Consider the following 21,535-nt stretch of genomic DNA (forward strand, 5'->3'; position numbering starts at 1 on the left):
AATGATGGAACTAGCACGCGAATCAAACTGGCAGTAAGAGTGTGGAGGCGTAGGAGCAAGTTATTTTAAATAAAAGTATATTTGTTCTTAGGATTTGAGCGTGCTGGGCTAGTCCAGCATTTAGTGCTTGCCTCGAAGGGCCCCTTAAGCAGGTGTGGTGAGCAGCCTACAACTGAGTGACTATGCTGGGCCATTTCCAAGGGCGGTTAAGAGTCAACCACATTGCTATGGGTCTAGAATCACATGAAGGCCAGATCAAATCAGGACAGCAGATTTCCTGATTCAGATGGCTTTTTACAACAATCCAATAATTTCATAGTTTCTGGCCTTGCCAGATGCCCACACTTCCTAGCACTGGTCAGTGCATCAGGAGTGTGATCCAGACTTTGCAAACACAGACCTGATGAGGATAGTTGTATTGGCCATGGGGTAACCCACAGCTAAGATCAACACAAACTAACCATCTTGCCAAATACTGCTCAGTACCAGACCAGGTGATACACAAAGCTGAGACTTGAGGGACAACCAGAAAAATTCCCAATACAGATACCAAAGGATACTTCAGCAGATCCAGCAGGGCAGTGCATGAGAATGACGCTGTGCCTATACATACCAGCCACCAGGTGGAACCTGCTTGTTTTGGAAACAGTTTTAAAATGATGCTGTGAGTTACTTAATCAGAACATGGTTTACAGTACGCACAAGCTGAGTCAATGATTACTGCATTCTCAACACTATTATAACAGCAAGCCCACAGCTCATGCAGGTCAATAGCACCTGCACATCATCAAGCAAGACACATTTGGGCAAAATACATTTCACACCGCTCATGACATTTATTAAATAGTCTCCAGCAAGACAGGCAGAAAATAAAAGGATAAATCATACAGAGACAGGGTGACTCATTAAGTTTCTGCTGACCATGGTTACTAGAACAGACAGTCTTGCATTACATTCAGCAATGAAACACAAGGCATTACTGGCAACCCTTATGAAGAGTCAATCTATTTTGATGATGTGCAGAACCCTGACATGAATCACATTGATAACGGACAGTCAGAGGGCCAGCACAGAAACAATTTACATTCTCCCTTTAGCCAGGGCTGCACATACTGTCAGTGGTATTGAACAACACATGGTGAATAAAGACATCAGCCCTTGCTCCAGCAAGTTGAAATTCAATCACCAGTTGCATCTGCTGGAAGACAAATATTCTTAAAACTCCAGTACAGGGAGGAGAAAGAAGGTACAGTTATATAATGGCCTATCATATCTCAGAAATACTTCACATAATAACTTCTGCAATTACAATCACCATTGCTACAAAGATAAACTTGCCAGCCATGTACATAGAAAGATCTCACTGACAGCTGGGGGTGGGCGGGGTGCAGTGAGTCTGTTTTGTGTTGGTTTAATTAAACACCCAACAATACTGCACACCCTCAGTACTGCACTGAGAGTCAACCTGCACGATATGGCAAAAGGTCTGGAGTGGAGTTTGAACCCACAGTCTTGACTCAGAGGCAAGCACTAGTCTGATGATGAGAATTCACAGATCACACAAGTAAAATTCTAGATTGGTCTACAGCTGTGTAAACATACACACAGGACAGATGAATCAATATCTGCTCCACACAGCTATAGATGTGAATCTATATTGACAAAACAGAGATGGAGATTTCAAAAACTATATTAATTTGGGGGAAGGGGGCAAGGTTTGAACACCAATAAATCTGCTTTTAAAATAAAACAAATCTTGTACAATTTAACACCTTTTGGATGTAGCACCAGTGCTAACTGTACATAATGAAGCTCAACAGTCCAGTACTGAAGATGTGATGTTAAACTGAGGTCCTATCTCATAGAAAATATCTGCATTTGTAGAGCACCTGTCAGAGTTAAAGGAGTTAGTTTTGAACTGTTATTCCTGAAAACAGAAATTAGATGAATTACACAATCTGTTTTGGTGGTGTTGTTTGAGAAATGAATGTTGTCCAGGGTACTGCTGGAACATGCCATCTCCTTTCCATGCTGCCATGGGCTCTTATACAACCACTTGAGCAAGCAGATGATGCCTCAGTTCAATGTCTAATACCTAAGATGGCATTTTCAATAATGCAGCACTGCCTCTGTACTGCACTGGAGTGTCAGCCCAGATTTTGTCCTCTAGTCCTGGAGAGGACTAGGTGAAAATGCAACACTGAGCCAAACAGTCACTAAATTGTTATTGTCAACTGCACTGCCCTTGAGTTCAGCTGTAAAGATTGAACTAACCAGTTTTGCTAGTTCCACCTTCAATTTCAAAAGAAAAAGGTTGACAATTCTTAATTTCATAGCCTGATGAGTTCCAAAAGATTCCCAAGAGTAACATGTGTCTAGTTTCAGAGCCATAGAGATTTACTGTGGCATTTAGTGCCTCTCCAGTTACTGACACCGTCCAAAGATAGTGTGCACCATTTCTCATCCATCAATTTGCTGTAGCTGCTCATGGGGCTCGCTTGAAATCCATGCCTAGCTCACCAGTCTCTGGGTGAAAGGTCACACTGTAAGCAACTGAATTTAGCCCATCAGTTGAGGTCATGGGATTTGTCACTGAGTTAAGGAAGTAGACACCTTGCTTGCAGTGTGGATTCCAGTTACAGTCACCCTGTCAACGGCAAAACAAGAAATTCAAGAACAACAATGTGCATTTATATAGCACCTTTAACATAGTAAAATATTCCAAAATGCTTCACAGGAACATTTAGCTACAAAATTTGACACAGAGAGATAAGGAGATATCAGCGCAGATGTCTAAAAGCTTGGTCAAAGGGCTCAGTTTTAAGGAGGGAATCCCAGTGCGTAGCACCTAGGTAGCTGAAGACATGGCCACCAATCATGCAACAATTAAAGTCAGGGATATGCAAAAACCTGAATTAGAGCGTAAGTATCTCAGAGGATTGTGGGGCTGGAGAAGGTTACAGAGATAGAAAGAAGTGAGGCTTTGAAGGGATTTGAAAACAAGGGTAAAAATTGAGGCTTTGTTCAGTGAGTCAATGTAGGTCATTGAGAAAGGGGTTCATACAGGAACGAGACATGGTACGAATTAGGTCAACAGAATTTTGGAACAGCTTAAGTTTATGGAGGGTAAAATGTGGGAGGCTGGTCAGGAGAGCATTAGAATAGTCAATTCTATAGGTAAAAAGGCATGAATGAGGATTTCAGTAGCAAATAAACTGATGTGGGGCAGAGTCAGGCGATGTTGGAGAGATGGAAATAGGTAGTCATGGTGATGGTAAAGATGTGTGGTCGGTAGCTCATCTTGGGTCAAACATGCCACACCAAATTTGTGAACAGCTTTAGACAGTTGTCATGGAGAGGGATGGATTCGGTGGCTTGGGAACAGAATTTGTGGCAGGGACCAAAGACAATAGCTTCAGCCTTCCAATATTTAGTTGGGAGGAAACTGCTGCTTATCCAGTACTGGATGTTGGACAAGCAGTATGACAATTTAGAATCAGTGGAGGGGTCAAGTCGAGTGGTATGGAGGTAGAGCTGGGTGCCGTTGGTATGCATGTGGAAACTGGCACTGTGTTTTTGAATAATATGGTCCATATGTTACTCCTCAATGACAACATTTTATATCACGCATTTAACGTAACAAACCACTCGAAGCTAGAGCATTATAAAACAAAATATGACACCGAGCCGCATAAGGAGATATCAGGTCAATGAGGTAGGTTTTAAGGAGTGTCTTAAAGGGGGAAAATGAGGTAGACAGGCAGAGATGAGTACTGAGAGAATTGCAGAGCTTGGGGCTGAGGCAACTGATGGCACAGCCATCAATGACGGAGGGATTAAAATCGGCATGTTCAAGAAGTTGGAATTAGATAAGCGCAGATATGTTGGAGGCTTGTGGGCTGGAGGAAATTACAGATAGAGGGATTTGAAAACAAGGATGAAAACTTTAAAATCAAGACATTGCTTGCCAATGTAGGTCAGCGGGCAGAAGGGTAAAGGGTGAACAGGACTTGGGTAGCAGGGTTTTGGATAATCTCAAGTTTACTGAGGGTAAAATGTGGGAGACCAGCCAGGAGTGCTTCGGAATAGTCAAGTCCAGAGGTAGCAAAGGCATGAATGTGGGTTTCAGTAGCAGATAAGCTATGACAAGGGTGAAGTTTGGCCACGTTACAAAGGAGGAAATAGGTGGTATTAGTGATGGCGCGAATGAGCTCAGAAATGCATCTCAGGATCAAAAGTAACACCAAGGTTGCAAACAGATTGGCTTAATCTCAGTCAGGGAGGCAGATGGAGTTGTTAGTTCAAGAAGAGAGTTTCAACTAGGGATCAAAAACAATGGCTTCAGTCTTCCCAAAATTTAATTGGAAGAAATTTCTGCTCATCCAACACTGGACATCAGATAAATGAATCTGATATTTTAGTAACAGTAGAGGAGTCAAGAAAGGCAGTGGTGATGTAGAGCTAGTTGTCACCAGTGTACATGTGAAAACTAACACCATGCCTTCGGATGATGCCCAGGAGAGCCAGCATGTTGATGAGAAATAGGAGGGGCCAAGGATTTGATTCTTGAGAGACATCAAGACAACGGTGTGGGGGCAGGAAGAGAAGCCATTGCAAGCGGTAGTCTGTCTACAATTAGAGGAGATAAAAAAGAAACCAGGTGTGAACAGTCCCAAACAGCTGTACGATAGTGGAGAGAAGTTGAAGGAGGATGATGTGGTCAACCGTGTCAAAGGCTGCAGACAGGTCAAAAAGGACAAGGAGGGGAAGTTTACCTTTTTCACAATCACATTGGATGTCATTTGTGGCTTTGATAAGAGATGCTTCACTGCTGTGACAAGGGTTAAAACATGGAATTTTGGAAAAATGAGCAATTGAAGGGAACTAAGGCTAAATCCTTGCAGGATATCAGAGGTAATGGTGCAGGTACAGGAAGAAAAAAATGACTGGGTAGAAGAATGAAACCTGTGAATGCAGTGCCACCCAGCAGGACAATGGTGAAAAGGCATTGGAGGATGATGGTGTGATCGCCACAGTCATAAAGGATGTAATTTATAACTTTGTAAAGAGCTGTTTCGATTCTGTGGTAGAGGCAGACACCTGACTAAAGGGTTTCAGAGTTCTGGGAAGATGGGTATAGATTTGACAGATGGCAACACAAGGATTTTGGACAAGAATGGGAGGTACAAGATGGAGAATTAGTTTGCAAGGACAGAGAGATCAACGGCAATGTTTACTCTAATTTCTCCTCCAGGTCTGATGCACTGCACAGTTCCTTTAAGAATGCCGCATGGCCCTGCAGCTTAAAGGGAATGTTAGTTGCTAGAGTTCTGTTTATTCCCTGCTAGTATGCTCCGGATTGCTGGGCAGCTTTGCATGCCAACAGTTTAGAGGGAACATTGATCAAGGCTTGTTTTTTTTTTGAAGAGTAGACAGGACAAGGCAGATGCCAGTTATCTCAAGCAGCCACACCCACAAGGTCACCAATAAACACAGGAACAGCAGGTCTAACTCAGGGACAAAGAGTCAGCACCTGTCACAACTTGGAACCCTGTTGCATTGAAAACAAATAGGCTCCCAATCCTCCCAGTGTGACTGGGTATTTCCTGCAATCAGGAGGTACCTCTCCCAAGCTTTGCCTCCAGCAGCACAAGACATCAGCAATTTTTAAATTTCCTGTTGCACTCCTGTACTCCCCACCAACACTGCTGTGTAATGTTGCTGCTAAAAGACTCAGGTTTGGTGGCATCACTCGACCACAGGTGCAGAAAGCTGCAACCACATGGATAGCAGTGAGTAGGGGTCAAGGGATTCATTAACTGGGAGGTTGGGGAATCGCAGGTGTTGGCATTTGTGGATCTCTGAAGTTGTGACTACTGTAAAAATGAAGGAGGGGAGAGAAGTGCTGCATGTGGACTTGAAATCTGATGGAAGTTGGAAATCTAAGTGTGCTTTACTTACAAGTGCAGCAAGAGCTTTAACTCTGCTATACCTAACCTAGGAGTACTTGGGCACTGCATATGAAAAGTGGAAACTGTTCCCCAGTATGGATGTCATTCAAATGAAGATTTAAAACACTAAGTTATCCATCAAGACTTCTGCAGATAAATTTTCCATTCGTGATACCATTATCAATATGCCACTGCTGGTTCCTCAATATTATCAATGCCCTTTTCCTACTCCATTCCCTTGCTGTTACCAATGTACCACAGCAGAGATTTATTTCTTTGCCAAATAGCCCAATATCCAGGGCTCGCTATGCTTCATTTTACCATGAAATTGAATAAAGTATTACCATGTTAGAGTAGGGCCTGGTCAACCCCGTGCTGATGCTGATGTCATTGGTTAGGCAATAGTCCATCCAAAGCACCACTCCATGGCAAGTGCCAGATCTAGAAAATTAACAATTTTTTTTTATTTTAAGCTAAGTAAACATTCAATACTTAACACTGAAAATGTTATTAAGGAAATTTAAAATTCTAGAGTATGTGACAAATCGAACCTTAATAAAATAATCACAAACCACAGAAGAACAGAGGATGATGGACTGCAGGGCACCAATGGGAAGATGAACTATTTCAGCGACAGCGATGATTGTACAAAGCAAACTGACTGGTGAACAATAGAGAGAAACATGCTCAACAAATTCAAGATGCGACTGAATGGATGCTAGGCGGAGAACCTGCTGACAGGTATGATGCAGTACTGTATGACGTAGATAGATAGAGTCTGCGAGACCAAGAGGCACAACCTGCGACTGATAGATAACTGAAAGATAAGATAGATGGGCAGAGAACTAGGACAAAGAAAAAAGTGATTGCCCACCCTCCAACTGGGAGCACTATATCGGATTGGTTGAACTTTGAGGGCAGCTAGATGTACCTCAATGTTCTGTCCAGCATGTTATGGCTCGGTGTTCAAAAGCAACCATTTACCTCAGCAACCAGTAAAACAAATCACCCAAAGCCAACAACACAGTAACTAACAGCCAGAACAAGAAAAAAGTTACCATAAACCATACTTTAAATAATGATTTGTGACTTTCTTTCCTGAATTCATCAGCAGCTTCAGGGATTAGAACTGAGACTTCAATTTAAATACAATTCATGTAAACAGAGTTTATTCATAACACACTTGGCCTGATAAAATAACATAGGGCTCATTAGTGAATGGATTATTAATTTAGACTGCAGTGAGGTTTCAATATGCGCCTGTCTCTCATATTCCACAAGCATTTCCCTGCCAAAGTTCATTTTAATTCAATCTAGTTTTCTAGATTTCCAGCATCCACAGTATTTTGCTTTTATCAATTTAACTCTTTCCTGTTTAACATTAGCTGCAGGGAACTACTTGTCCTTCTCCATACCTCAACAATTTCATTGATCCTGTGCAGTAAACTGGCTGCTCTGGTATCTCCTGGCGAAAATCAAAACTGAGAATCTGGCAAGGGTCACTGAGCGCCCTACAGGGGTACTCCCAAAGTGGATGGGGTTCAGCCTCCTGACACTCCCGGAAATTCAAGGAATTCTGGAAAAAGATGGCACAACAGAAATTAGAGGAATACGGAGATATAGAGTGGGAGGTAGGGGGACATGAATGAATTATAAACAGCTATCAATGTTACAACATTCAAAAACAGAGATAAAGTTGTGCCTGAAATCCCACCACCCCCGCAACACCTATGCAGTCAAATACACACACTGCTGATATGTGTCAGCCGTGAGTCAGTCATGGCACAGATGCCCAAGTCAGAAGGTTCAAGTCCCACTCCAAAGGCTCGAGGACAAAATTTCAGCTGACACTTCAATGCAGTTCACTGAGGGAATGCTGTACATTAAACTCGGGTCTTGCCTACCCTCTCAAATGGACATGAAAGATCCCATGGTGCTATTTGAAGAAGTTCACCCCAGTGTCCTCCCAATATTAATCCCTTAACCATCATCAGTAAACCAGATTATCTGGTCATTATCACGTTGCTATTTGTGCAACTTTGCTGTACACAGAATGGCTGCGGTGTTTCCTACATTACAATAACTCCATGCTTTATGGTCACCAGTACTCAATAGGCTATAAAGCATTTGGGGACATGCTGAGGTCATAATGAATGCTACATAATTGCAAGTCTGATTTTCTTTAACATGGAGACATGAAGTGAATTCCTTAGTAGCTTGTAAAATGGAGTAAATTTCTCCTAATAGACACAGTTCTCTTTCTTCGTGAGGCTAAATGCTCTCAGACTTTTTCACTATTCGCCACCTTGACTCCAGAACTCAAGCACGTACTCAACAAATATACTGTCCAGAAGAATGCAGAAGTTAGTTTATACTTATTAATCAAGTATCTCAATGATTGAAGAGTTTATCACTTTTATGATGAGATGGGCTCAGAATTTTCAGATTAAAGAGTCAGCGCCAAGGCAAATGGAACAGCAATGTTAACTGCAGATCCTAAAGGTATACAGTTACACAAGAAGATAGATGTTCACCTAAAACTCATTCAAGACCTCATGAGGGCAGGTCTTTTGACACTTTGGAGCCCAGCAAATATTTCCCAGACAGCCAAGCATTTTGTGCTGCTAACTTTCTTACAAGCTAACTTTCACATTCATCTGGACAGTATTTTTGTTCACTATGTGCCTGACACTTTACAAATTCACTTTATGTCTCCATATGTTGTTATGTTAAAGAAAATCTTGAAAGACTTACAATTACTTAGCATCCATTACGATCTCAGAATGAACCAAAGGATCGTTGTCTCCATTTTTTCTCCTCAATCTCCCCAAGGTGTTCCCGGGTAACCACCTGTGCCACTTATTCTGCATCGCTTCTAGAACAAAGCGCTGGCTTTCCCTCTGCACTTTGCCACTTAATGTAGAGTCAAGTATTGAAAGATCACCAAGTACTGAATCCCCCATCCCCAGGGCACCGTAGTGTCAATGTGGCATTTCACTTTGCCATCCTCAAGAGCTGAAAGAGCAGAGAAAGCAACAGTGGCAAGTTATGGGCACGACCTAATGCGCACACAGACAGCTCTATGCATTTGAATACTCCCCAGCTCTCACCTGGATCATCTCATCCATGAGACTGACATTAAAGCCCTCACACACCCCACAGGGAGCACGGATGCGCCAGAGGTTCTGCAGAGATAGACAGTAAGTGGAGCCAGTTTAAATAGATCATACTGGTAACGGCTCCTCCAAAACAAGGAATCGACATTTGCAGACAATGCAAGTAAATATAAAATAATTCACATTTCCCACCGCCCGATTTCAGAATTTTCTCTGCTTCATTCAAACGCAAATTAGATAGGCTTCTTTCAGAAAATAATATTTTGGGATACAGTACGAGTAATTTGAGACATGATATGGTCATGTCACATGCTTGGGATGAGCAGGTTATTTTGGAATTAAGATTCCAGAGTTCCCCATCCGTGGAGTTTTCCCTGTGTTATCTCTAGGTCTGTTATAAATTAACTGACAAGAGATTAATTGCTATGATTAGTCAACAATTGCATCATCATTGTATCATGTGATAACCAGGGTGATAGAAGGGGAATAAAATGGACAGTGGTCTTTTATTGTGTAGTGCTCCTATGACGCTGGGATGCAGTTCCAAAGCAGTGTTCCCTCCAAGATGCAGGGCTGCACCAGTTCCACCATGTGAAAAAATTTAAAGGTTTCATACACTTGAACAAAACAACCATCCAATCCAAAATAAATTAAGGGAACATTGTTCCAGAGATGTTCCAAGTTGCTGTCCAGTACCTCATCCAACAGCTAAGATAATGAGTAACCACTGGCGCTTCACCCCGTGTGGTGCGGGACAGCAGAGACCATCTGGTACCTGACTAACATCGACACATATGCACAATTGCAGGATGGTGATCAGGAATGGGAGCCTTGCCTGCTTTCCTTTCTCCAGTCCAGGAACTCAGAGGCCAGTTGCATCACACTTATTGCTGTCCCAGTTAAAACCAGTAAACCCAGCAAAGACCAATACAGTACCAGATGATGCATCTCCCCTTAAGGCTACTGAGGCTGCTTCCTGTTGCATCGTCAATTCCAGTTAATTGGCAGCTCTGCTAAACTGATAGACTACTCCGTACCCTCCTTGCATGAAAATAAGGACGAGGATCACAATGTTCCATCCCTGCACACAGGTTATACATAAATGACTGAAGAAAACCATTGCATGGTTTCATTCTGCAGGGGATATAATGAGGATATTCAGCTAACTCTCCCCTCATTTTCCCACCAGCTGGCCTGAGGAAATTCACCAGTAGAACCCAATTTCCCCCTCTAGCTGACCCTGCTTTCCCAGTGGTCAGTCATGGATCTCCCCTGCTCTCCCTTCACCCCTCCCCTACCTCCAAGAATCTATTCTCAGAATAGTACATTTATTCGTTCTTACAGTACACTGCATTTTTAATATAAAATAAAAACGCTAAGAATAAAACCACTGTTGGGGTCTGGATCCCTCTAGGAACAGATGTTGTGCGTGTCCAGACCTCTGAATTTTTTTTTGTTCATTCATGGGATGTGGGCATCACTGGCTAGGCCAGAATTTATTCAGAGGGTATTTTTAAGAGTCAACCACTATGTTGTGGGTCTGGAGTCCCATGTAGGCCAGACCAGGTAAGGATGGCAGATTTCCTTCCCTAAAAGGACATTAGTGAACCAGATGGGTTTTTACAACGAATCAACAATGATTTCACGGTCATCGTTAAACTTTTTTTTTTAATTCCAGATTTTTATTGAATTCAAATTTCACCATCTGCCGTGGTGAGATTCGAATCCAAGACCCTAGAGCATTACCCTCTGGGAATACCAGTCCAGTGACAATACCACTATGTCACTGCCTCCCCTCAAACTTCTGAATCCTGGCTACATCCCCTTTTATAGATCCCCATTACAAGATCACATCCAGGGAGCACCCATTCGTAGTCTGTGGTCACAAGGGCGGGGGAAGTAAGTGAGGGCAGTGGACTGTTCTGCATAAACAGCACAACTCAAGGTCAGAAACTGATGCAAAACTCACACGAGACAGCCCACACAGTTTCTGAAATTCCCTGCATCGAGTAACAGCCCAAATGCAATCACCTGTCACCATGAGCCCAAGGGAACTCCAGTCACAAAAAGATAAATGCAAACAACTAACTGAATGTAGGCCTTGTATCTCAAGATGACTAGAATACAGAGGGGTGGAAATTATAATTGCATAGGGGTTAGGGTTCAATCAACCAAATCTGGAGTACTGTGTTAAGTTCTGGGCACCACATCTCAGAAAGGTTACATTAACATTCGAGTGGGTGCAGTGCAAATCCACCAGAATGATACCAGGGCTAAAAGGGTTAAATTGAGGACAAGTTCCATTGATTAGACTTTTATTCCCTTGAATATAGAAGTTAAAGAGGCGATTTAACTTAAATGTTTAAAACAATTAGAGAATTTGATAGATCAACGGAGGAAGTATTTCCTCTGGCAACAGAGTCCAGAACAAGAGAGCATAACCTTAAAATTAAAGCTAGACCATACAAGGGTCAGGAAGCACTTATTCACTCAAAGAGTTATGGAAATCTGGACTTCTCTCCCCCAAAATGTTGTAGAGGGCGGGGTCACGTAAAAATTTCAAAACAAAGATTAATAGATTTTTGTTATGGAAGGGAAAAGGAGCCGGGGTGGGTTGCTGGAGTTACGACAGAGTTAATCCATGACCTAACTGAATGACAGAGCGGGCTGAGTGGTCTAATCCAGTTCTTATGTTTCTCCAAATTCCGGTGTCAGACCACACCTTTCACACTACAATGCTGGATATTCACCACATACCTCAAACTCCACGGCCATCGCTAAGAGCATGGCGGACTGCGGCAGCACAGTGAACTCACTTCTCAGGAGCTTGGCCAGATAGGTCCTTGCATACCAAAAATAAAGGTTGTGCCAGGGAAGGAGGCTGGTGGTGAAGAATGGCTCTCCAATCAGTACTGATACCTGCAAAATAATCAAAAAAGAGGGTGTAATCAAGATTAATCAGTGAGAGGCACAAAAAGGACGAGTAACTCAAGGATCTTACTGAAACAAAACAACAGCTTTGTTCACCTACTTCACCTTAAGATTAAAAACAATGAACTTTTAAGTTTTGCAGTTACTACCAAGCTGCACACTACACCAAATGGTAGTCCTTGCTCCTTCACCTGTATCCCTCCACACTCCCAGTCGGTGACGACTACAGTGCTGCAACTGGACTCAGCATTTCTTCATACCGAAATCCAGCTGGGGATCCAGGTCCCAACCACTAGCCAGTGAACCTGACAACTCGCAAATAAATAGCTCCTTTAATATGGTAAAGCACCTGAAGGTACTTTACTGAAACAAAGTAACACCAAGCCACATACTAAACTGTTGTCCGAAGGTTTGGTCAGCGAGGTGGGTTTTAAAGAGCATGTCCAAAGAGAGCAGTTTAGGGAAGGAATTCTAAAGCTTAGGAGCTAAATGACAGCATTCTCCCAAAAAAACAAGAAGATTATTTCTCCAACTTATGGGATCAGGTGCTCCATATTCCAGAATGCAAAGATAACCCCCAGCTTCTTTTCTGTAACCCATCTTCTTAAACCCCTTTACCCTTCAGCCTCATCACCAAAAATAAGTGCGAGGAGCTCATGGACTTCTTTTTCCACTAAGATTGAAACCATCCAATCAGCTGCCTCTGTGCCATGTCACTCCTTCCTACTATACAACCAGGGCTCCTTCCTGTTAGGCTCCCCCTGCCCTAGCCCTTGCCCTGAACTCATATTTCTTTAGTTTTCTATCTCCTCTTATGTCCTCTCTAAGCCCTTCTTGTTCTTGAGGCTCATCACTTGCTTCCTGGATGCTATTCCCACTAAGCTGCTAACCACTCACCTTCCCCTCTTGGTTCCCCAATATTGTTAACAGTTCTCTTTCGTCAGGTGTCATCTCACTCTCTCTCATAAATCTGTCATCATCACCCCATTTCACAAAAAAAACCCTTGACCCCACAGTTCTTGCAAAATATTGCTCCATCTCCAACCTCCCTTTCTTTTCCAAAGTTCTTGAATGTGTTGTCGCCTCAAAAATCTGTGCTCACTTTTCAAGGAACAACATATCTGTATCCCTCCTAACACATTTCCACTCCTGCCATCATACCAAAACAGCTCTCATCACAGTCACTAATGACACTGTATGTGGCTGTGATAAAGGTAAACTTGCCTTTCTCATCTTCTTGACCTGTCTGCGGCCTTTGACACAGTTAACCACATCATCCTCCTCTAAAGCCTCTCCATGGTTGTCCAGTTGCTTTCATCAAGTTTCATTCTTATCTACCTATACTTATAAAGGTTTTTTTTTTCCCTACTCCCACACTATTACTTCGGGTGTCCTCCAAGGACCCTATCCTTGACCCCACCTATTTCTCATCTATATGTTGCCCCTCAGTGCCATTATCTGAAGGCACAGAGCTACTTTTCAAAGGTACGTAGACAACATGCGATTTTACCTCACTGCCACCTCTATCTTGATTCCTTCACAGTTATTAAATTATTAAACTTTTTATCTGACATCCAGTACTGGATGAACCAAAAATTCCTCTAGTTAAATATTAAGACTGGAGGCATTGTTTTCAGCTCCCTCGCTAAACTCCGTTCGCTAGCTATCGAATCCATCCTCCCTCCCTGCAACAGTCTGAGATTAAGACAGCCTGTTCCCAACTGGAATTGAGCTTCTGATTGCCTATTTGCGCCATCACTAAGCCACCTATTTCTACCTCCCTAACGTCGCCTAACTCCACCCTGCCTCTGTTCATCTGCTGCTGAAACCCTCATTCATGTCTTGGGCACCTCTAGACTTGACTATTGCAATGCACTCCTGGCTCATCTCCCATATTCTACCCTCCATAAACTTAAGGCCATCCAAAACTCTGCTGCCCATGTTTTAACTCACACCAAGTCCTATTCACCCCTCATCCCTGTGCTCACTGACCTACGCTGACTCCTGGTCAAGCAACATCTTGATTCTTAAGTTCTCATACTTGTTTTCAAATCCCTCCATGGTCACGTAGCTCCCTGTTTCTGTAATGTCCTCCAGCCCCACAACCCTCAGATGCCTGTGCTCACCTAATCTTGGTCTCAAGTGTCCCCGTTTTTAAATCGCTCCATCATTGGTGGCTATGCCTTCAGCTGCCTAGACCCTAAATTCTGGAACTCCCTCCCTGTATCTCTCTACTCCTCTAGCTCACTTTCCACTTATGTGTTTAAAAGCAATCTGTTACTTACAGTACTGTGTTATTGACAGGGGAATTAACCAATCATCTGCTGCTATTAGGTATTAGGATCTGCAGTTTCTTTTTAAAAACATCACCTGGAAAGGGGCGAGCACATTAAGTGTACACTTCCTCTGCACAAGAAACCCCCAAGATAGCATAAACAGATTGACAGGGCCCAACTTCTCCCACCCTGACAGAGCTCCAAATATATTGTGGTTTTGGAGCCTAGGCATATGAACTGAATGGACTAGGAACACAGGTGGTGCAACCCACATGATGAAAATTAGCAAACAAACTACTAAGATAAAAGCAAAATACTGCGGATGCTGGAAATCTGAAACAAAAACAAAAATTGCTGGAAAATCAAAAAACTTTTGATAAAGTGCCACATCAAGGTTATTGCACAAAACAAAAGCTCATCATATAAGGGGCAACATAATGACATGGCTAGCTAACAGGAAGGAGAGAGTTGGCATAAATGGGTCTTTTCTGGTTGGCAGGATGTGATGAGTGGTGTGCCACAGGGGTCAGTGCTGGGGCCTCAACTTTTTACCATTTATATAAATGACTTGGATGAAGGGACCGAAGGAATGGTGGCTAAATTTGCTGACCACACAAAGATAGGTAGGAAAGTAAATTGTGAAGAGTACGTAAGGAGGCTACAAAGTGACAAAGATGGGTTAAATGAGTCAGCAAAGATCTGGCAAATGGAGTATAATGTGGGCAGATGTGAAATTGTTCATTTTGGCAGGAAGAAGTTTATTATCTAAATGGTGAGAGATTGCAGAGCTCTGAGATTCAGAGGGATCTGGGGTCCTAATGCATGAATCACAAAAGGTTAGTATGCAGGCAATTAGGAAAACTAATAGAATGTTGTCATTTATTATGAGGGGAGTTGATTATAAAGGAATGGGAGGTTATGCTTCAGTTGTACAGGGCACTGGTGAGACCACATCTGAAGTATTGTGTACATTACTGGTGTCCTTATTAAAAGAAAGATGTAAGTGCATTAGAAGCAGTTCGGAGAAGGTTTACTAGACTAAATACCAGGAATGGGCAGGTTGTCCTATGAGGAAAGGCTGGGCTGGTTAGGCTTGTATTCTCTGGAATTTAGAAGAGTAAGAGGTGACTTAATTGAAAGCTTTAAGGTCCTGAGGGGTCTCGACATGGTGGATGCGAAGAGCATGTTTCCTATTGTGGGGAAATCGATAACTGGGGGGGGTCACTGTTTAAAGATAAGGGGTCACTCATTTAAGACAGAAATGAGATTTTTTTTCTCTCTGAGAGATGAGTGTCTTTGGAACGCTCATCATCAAAAGGCAGCGGAAGCAGAATCTTTGAATATTTTTAAGGCAGAATTAGATAGACTCTTGATTAACCAGGGGATGAATGGTTATTGAGGGTGGGCAGGAATGTGGGGTTGAGGTTACATTCAGATCAGCCATGATCTTATTGAATGGCAGAGTGAGCTCAAGGGGCTGAATGGCCTACTGCTGCTCCTAATTCCTATGTTTGTATGTTGTACCCCATTCCTCATGCAGGCACAGTCTCACCTGTTTGTTGTCCAGGTCCACAAGTGTTAACTGCTCTGGTCGTTTCTCAGAAACAATCACCTTTCCAGTCAGTTTGTTAGCTGCTAAAATCTGAGGAAGTGTGATTAAAAGATGTAGTGGTCTGATCCTGGTCACATCACTGCTAGCAAGAAAGAACTTTCATTTATGTAACAACTTATAACATTCTCAAAACACTTCACTGATGGATTACTTTTGAAATGCTGTCACCATTGTTTTGTAGGCAACTTAGCAAATAGCAAGGTCCCAAAAACAGCAAAGCAATGAACAGCAAGTGAATCCATTTTTTGTGGAGTTGGTTGAAGATTGAATACTTTTCCATGGCAACTGGAGAACATACTGTTTATCAAAAAATATTATAGGTCCATTTACATCCACACCAGCCATTGAATGCAACCTCACCAACACCTCAAGTTTAAATTCTCATCCTTGTTTTTAGATCCCTCCATGGCCTCGTCCCTCCCTATCTCTGTAATCTTCTCCAGCCCTACAACCCTCTGAAATGTCTACACTCATTTAATTCTAGCCACTTCAGCAACCCGATTTTAAATGCTCCATCATTAGTGGCTGTGCCTTCAGTTGTGGAGGCCCTAATTACTGGAATTGACTCCTCTTTCCTCCTTAAAACTTAACCTCTTTGACCAGGTTTTTCTATATGTGCCTTAACATTATTTCAAGTGGTCAGGTCAAATTTTGCTTTGTAACACACCTTTGAATACACTGGGTTTTTTTTTATTCATTCATGGGATGTGGGCTAGGCCAGCATTTATTGCTCATCCCTAATCACCCTTGAGGTGGTGGTGGTAAGCTGCCACCCTGAATCACTGCAGTCCATGTGGTGTAGGTACACCCACAGTGCTGTTAGGGAGGGAGCTCCAATATTTTGACCCAGCGACAGTGAAGGAACAGCAATATATTTCCACGTCAGGATGGTGAATGACTTGGAGGGGAATTTCCAGGTGTGGCGTTTCCATGAGGCTGCTGCCCTTGTCCTTCTAGATGGGTTTGGAAGGTGCTGTTGACAGAGCCTTGGTGAGCTCCTGCAGTGCATCTTGTAGATGGTACACACTGCTGCTAGTGTGCATCAGTAGTGGAGAGAGTGAACATTTGTGGATGGGGTGTCAATCAAGTGGGCTGCTTTGTCCTGCAAGGTGTCAAGCTTCTTGAGTGTTGTGGGAACTGCACTCATCCAAGTAAGTGGGGAGTATTCCATCACACTCCTGACTTCTGCCTTGTAGATGGTGGACAGGCTTTGGGGAGTCAGGTGGTGAGTTGCTTGCCACAGGGTTCCTAGTCTCTGACTGCTTTTGTAGCCACAGTATTTATATGGTTAGTCCAGTTCAGTTTCTGTTCAATGGTAACCCCAAGGATGTTGATAGTGGGGGAATTCAGCAATGGTAACGCCATTGAATATCAAGAGACGACAATTAGATTCTCTCTTGTTGGAGATGGTCTTTGCCTGGCACTTGTGTGGCACGAATGTTACTTGCCACTTGTCAGCCCAAGCCTGGACATTGTCCAGGTCTTGCTGCATTTGGACATGGGCTGCTTCAGTATCTGAGGAGTCGTAAATGGCGCTGAACATTGTGCAATCATCAGCGAACATCCCCACTTCTGACCTTATGATGGAAGGAAAGTCATTGAAGAAGCATCTGAAAAGGTTGGGCCTAGGACACCGCCCTGAGGAACTCCTGCAGTGATGTCCTGGAACTTAGATGATTGACCTCCAACAACCACAACCATCTTCCTTTGTGCTAAGTATGACTCCAACTAGCGGAGAGTTTCCCTGATTCCTACGGACTCCAGTTTTGCTGGGGTGCCTTGTTACCACACTCGGTCAAATGCTGCCTTGATGTCAAGGGCAGTCACTCTCACCTCACCTCAATAAAGCCACTATAAAAATAAAAGTTCTTGTTGTTGTCTCATCTCAAATTTGGCATATTTGAAAATACAGCACTCTCTCAGTTACATACAGATGTGTCAGCCTCAATTAACGTGCTCAAGTCAGTAGTGGACATCTTCTGACTTAGAGGTAAGACAGTTACCTGAGCCAAGCTGACAATTCCTAAGAACATAAAAAAAAAGGAGAAAGGAGTACGCCATACAGTCCCTCAAGCCGACTCCGCTATTCAATAAGATCATGGTTGATCTAATTATGGTCTTAATTCCACTTTCCTGCCTGCTTCCCATAACCCTTGACTCCCTTTTAGCTCAAAAATTTGTCTAGCTCAGCCTTGAATATATTCAATGACCCAGACTCCACTGCTCTCTGGGGAAGTGTTCCAAAAGCTAAAGACCCTCAGAAGATGTGCCTCCTCATCTCCATCTTAAATGAGAGATTCCTTTTTTTGAAACTGTGCCGCCTAACTCTATTCCTGCATGAGGGGGAAACATCCTCTCAAGCATCTACCCTGTCAAGCCCCCTCAGAATCTTTTATGTTTCAATCTGATCACCTCTCATTTTTAACTCCAATGAGTAAAGGTTCAACCTGGTCAACATTTTATCACAAAACCTCTTCATCTCAGAGATCAATCTAATGAAGCTTGTCTAAACTGTCTTCAGTACAAGTACAATATATCCTTTCTTAAGATGACCAAAAAATTGTACACGGTGCTCTAGATGCAGTCTCACTAATGCCCCATACAGTTATAGCAAGACTTCCCTAATTTTATACTTCATTCTCTTATAAAGGCTAACATTCCTTTTGCCTTCTTAATTACTTGCTGTATCTGCCTGCCGACTTTTTGTGATCCACATATGAGGGCACACAGATCGATTCAAACATACCATTCCAACATTTAATCCCTCCATTAATTCTCTAGCAAAGCCAGCATTTATTGCCCATCTCTAATTACCCCAGGGAAAGTGGAGATGAGCTGCCTTTTTGAACCGCTGCAATGGCGGTACCTCCACGATGCCGTTAGGCAGAGATTTCCAGAATTTGAATGCAGCAACAATGAAGGAATGGCAATATATTTCCAAGTCAGGGTGGTGTGCGATTTGAAGGGAAGATGGAGATGGTGATGTTCCCATGTGCCTGCTACCCAGGTCCTTCTAGAGATCACAGGTTTGGAAGTACTGCGGCAAGTTGCCGCAGTACATCTTGTACGTGGTACATACTGCAGCCTCGGTGCATCTGTGGTGGAGGGAATGAGTTTTTAAGGCAATAGATGGGGTGTCAAACAAGTGGGATGCTTGGTTTTGGATGGTGTCAAGTTTCCTGAGTGTTACTGGAGCTGCACCCAACCAGGAAGGTGGAAACTATTCCAATACACAGCAGACATGTGCTCTATAGATGGTGGAAAGGCTTTGGAGGTCAGGAAGTGAGTTACTCGCTGCAGAATTCCCAGCTTCTGATCTGTTCTTGTAAGTTACAGTATTTATATAGCTGGTCCAGTAAAGGTTCTGATCAATGGCAACCTCGAGCACATTAATCGTGAGAGATTCAAAGTTGGTAATGCCATTAAGTGTCAAGGAGAGGATTGTTGAAGATGATCATTGCCTGGCAATATGTGGTACAAATATTATTTGCCACTTACCAGCCTAAGCCTAAATGTTGTCCAAATTTTGCTGCATGCGCATACAGACTGTTGCATTATCTGAAGAGATACAGATGGGACGGAACACAATCATCAGCGAATATACAGTCTTCTGGCTTTATGACCTAGGGAAGGTCATTGTTGAAGCAGCTGAAGATAGTTGGGTCTAGGACCTTGCCCTGAGGAACTCCCTGCAATGTCCTGGGGCTGAGATTATTGGACTTCAACAACTACAACCATATTCTTTTATGCTCACCTCACCAATTCAGTTCTGTTGCCCATGTTCAGACCAAGGCTCTAATGAGGGGTGGTCCTGGTGGAACACAAACTGAGTTTGAGGTTACTGGTTAGTAAATGTCACTTGAGAGTCACATGAATACTGTGGCTCAATGAGTAGGTCAGAGGCTAGGAATTCTGTGGCAAGTGACTCACCTAAACCATTGACAAAGCACAATTCGGCCTGCAAAGGAATAGTGTCAATTTGCCTGGATGAGTGCAGCTCCAGTAGCACTCAAGAAGCTCGACAAAATCCAGAGCAAAGCAGCCCATTTGTTTAACACTTCATCCACCACCTTCCATCATTTTTCCGAGGAGGCTGATGAGGCAGTAATTGGCCAGATTGGATTTCTCCTGTTTTTTGTGGACAGGTTCCACCGGTGTATAGCACCCATACTCTGCAACAGGAAGCAGGCTGCACTATGCCAATGGGCAAGGTCCTGTCAGCATACGGCACAATTCCATCAGACAAAAGTAATGTACCATACGCTGTAACAGCAGTGTAGGCTGTGACAAACATTAGCTCATTGAGTGCAAACTCACCTTCTCCATTACACGCCTGGACATGGCAGAAATTTCCAGACTATAAACCTACAGAAACACAAAGTCAGTGAATATGGGAACAAATTGGTAAGTCAGACTAGTTGTACCTGCAATGTCTACTGGAAGTCTGATTAAGGTCTGGTAAATTTTGCAATCACAATCCTCCAACATAGTTTAGCACAAGGATGCAAAATATCATAAGATTCGGTCCTCAAGTCTGTTCTGCTATTGAATAAGATCCATCGAACCATAGGTCAGAGGCCATTCAGCCCATCATGTCTGCACCAGCCAAAAAGAGAAAAATGAAACTAGCCGCTCATTTTAGTCACACTTTCCAGCACCTGGTCCGTAGCCTTGCCGGTTACAGCAGATCCAGGTACCTTTTAAATGAGTTGAGTCTTTCAGCCTCAACCACCAACTTAGGCAGTGAATTCCAGATGCCCATCACCCTGTTTCCTGTATAGTTTTTTCGATGAGAAATGTCCAAAAGAACAAATGGGAAAACCAGATTTGCTTAATGTTGTTCTTAAAGTTGCAATTTTCAAGAATGTAACAAGGACCTTATGCGAGAAACTCCTGTATTATCACATTGCAGGAGCCCAAAACCAATCTTGAACTTACTGTCAGAGTACTAACAGTATGTTTGCTAAGCCAAAAATGAGTGCTGCTCAGCTGGTTAAAGCAGTGGGTAGCTGAGGCATACAGACGAGGAAAGTCCCAGGTTCAATGCTGTATATACCAAGTTAGCTTATGTCACCTGGGTTGACGTTAGGGCACCGTAACTGGCCTCAGTGTTCTTGGAAAAGAAACCAGCCATGATTTCTGCCAATGATCACAAGCTAACAACGTCTGCTAGAATTGCAGGTATGGGATATTGGGCAAGAACAGGATCAAACTCACCCACATCACTTTCATGGTCAAATAGCCCGCCAATGCTCACCATCTTCGTTTGTATATAAATGACAGTCAAGTTATCAGAGGACAAAGGGTCATGCATTGACATTGGCTTAGAAGAGGAGGAAAGAAAGAACATTTGGCAGAGGAGAAGGAAAAAGCAACTACTGTAATTGCCTGTCAAATCGGGCATTATATCTCTCCCACAAATCCAACTTCCAGTCTTGCTCCAGCAATGTCTATACCTGTGCAGCACCCAGAAATTGAGCAAAGAGAGAAAGCAGGCTTCCATCACTGATGGTTACACACACGCTATCAGGTCTCACAATCTGTGGAAAGACAACAGTAAATCTCTAAGTGATAACAGAACCCTTGATGGGTCATTTCACAGCTGACATTAATTCTCAAGTTAAAACCCCCATCCCTAAAATAACTTTT

At 43.0% G+C, this 21,535-nt stretch overlaps 1 protein-coding gene across 4 annotated transcripts in view; it reads right to left on the reverse strand.

Moving 5' to 3' along the window:
- Positions 1-812: 812 nt before the first annotated feature.
- prmt7 (protein arginine methyltransferase 7) overlaps positions 813-21,535 on the reverse strand; it is a 39,002-nt gene continuing 18,279 nt past the window's right edge. Inside the window, exons 10-17 of one of the 4 annotated variants that reach the window (XM_041192069.1) lie at positions 21,343-21,426; positions 20,204-20,251; positions 15,827-15,916; positions 11,825-11,986; positions 9,062-9,136; positions 7,367-7,527; positions 6,296-6,392; positions 813-2,647 (exon numbers count right to left, since the gene is read on the reverse strand). In XM_041192069.1, the coding sequence (XP_041048003.1) occupies positions 2,486-2,647; positions 6,296-6,392; positions 7,367-7,527; positions 9,062-9,136; positions 11,825-11,986; positions 15,827-15,916; positions 20,204-20,251; positions 21,343-21,426 (879 nt within the window). In that variant the 3' untranslated portion in view covers positions 813-2,485. The remainder of the gene's footprint in view (positions 2,648-6,295; positions 6,393-7,366; positions 7,528-9,061; positions 9,137-11,824; positions 11,987-15,826; positions 15,917-20,203; positions 20,252-21,342; positions 21,427-21,535) is intronic. The other 3 variants (XM_041192070.1, XM_041192071.1, XM_041192072.1) reach the window with 3 other exon arrangements.

This window comes from Carcharodon carcharias, chromosome 7 (assembly GCF_017639515.1).
Source record: "Carcharodon carcharias isolate sCarCar2 chromosome 7, sCarCar2.pri, whole genome shotgun sequence".
NCBI lineage: Eukaryota > Metazoa > Chordata > Chondrichthyes > Lamniformes > Lamnidae > Carcharodon > Carcharodon carcharias.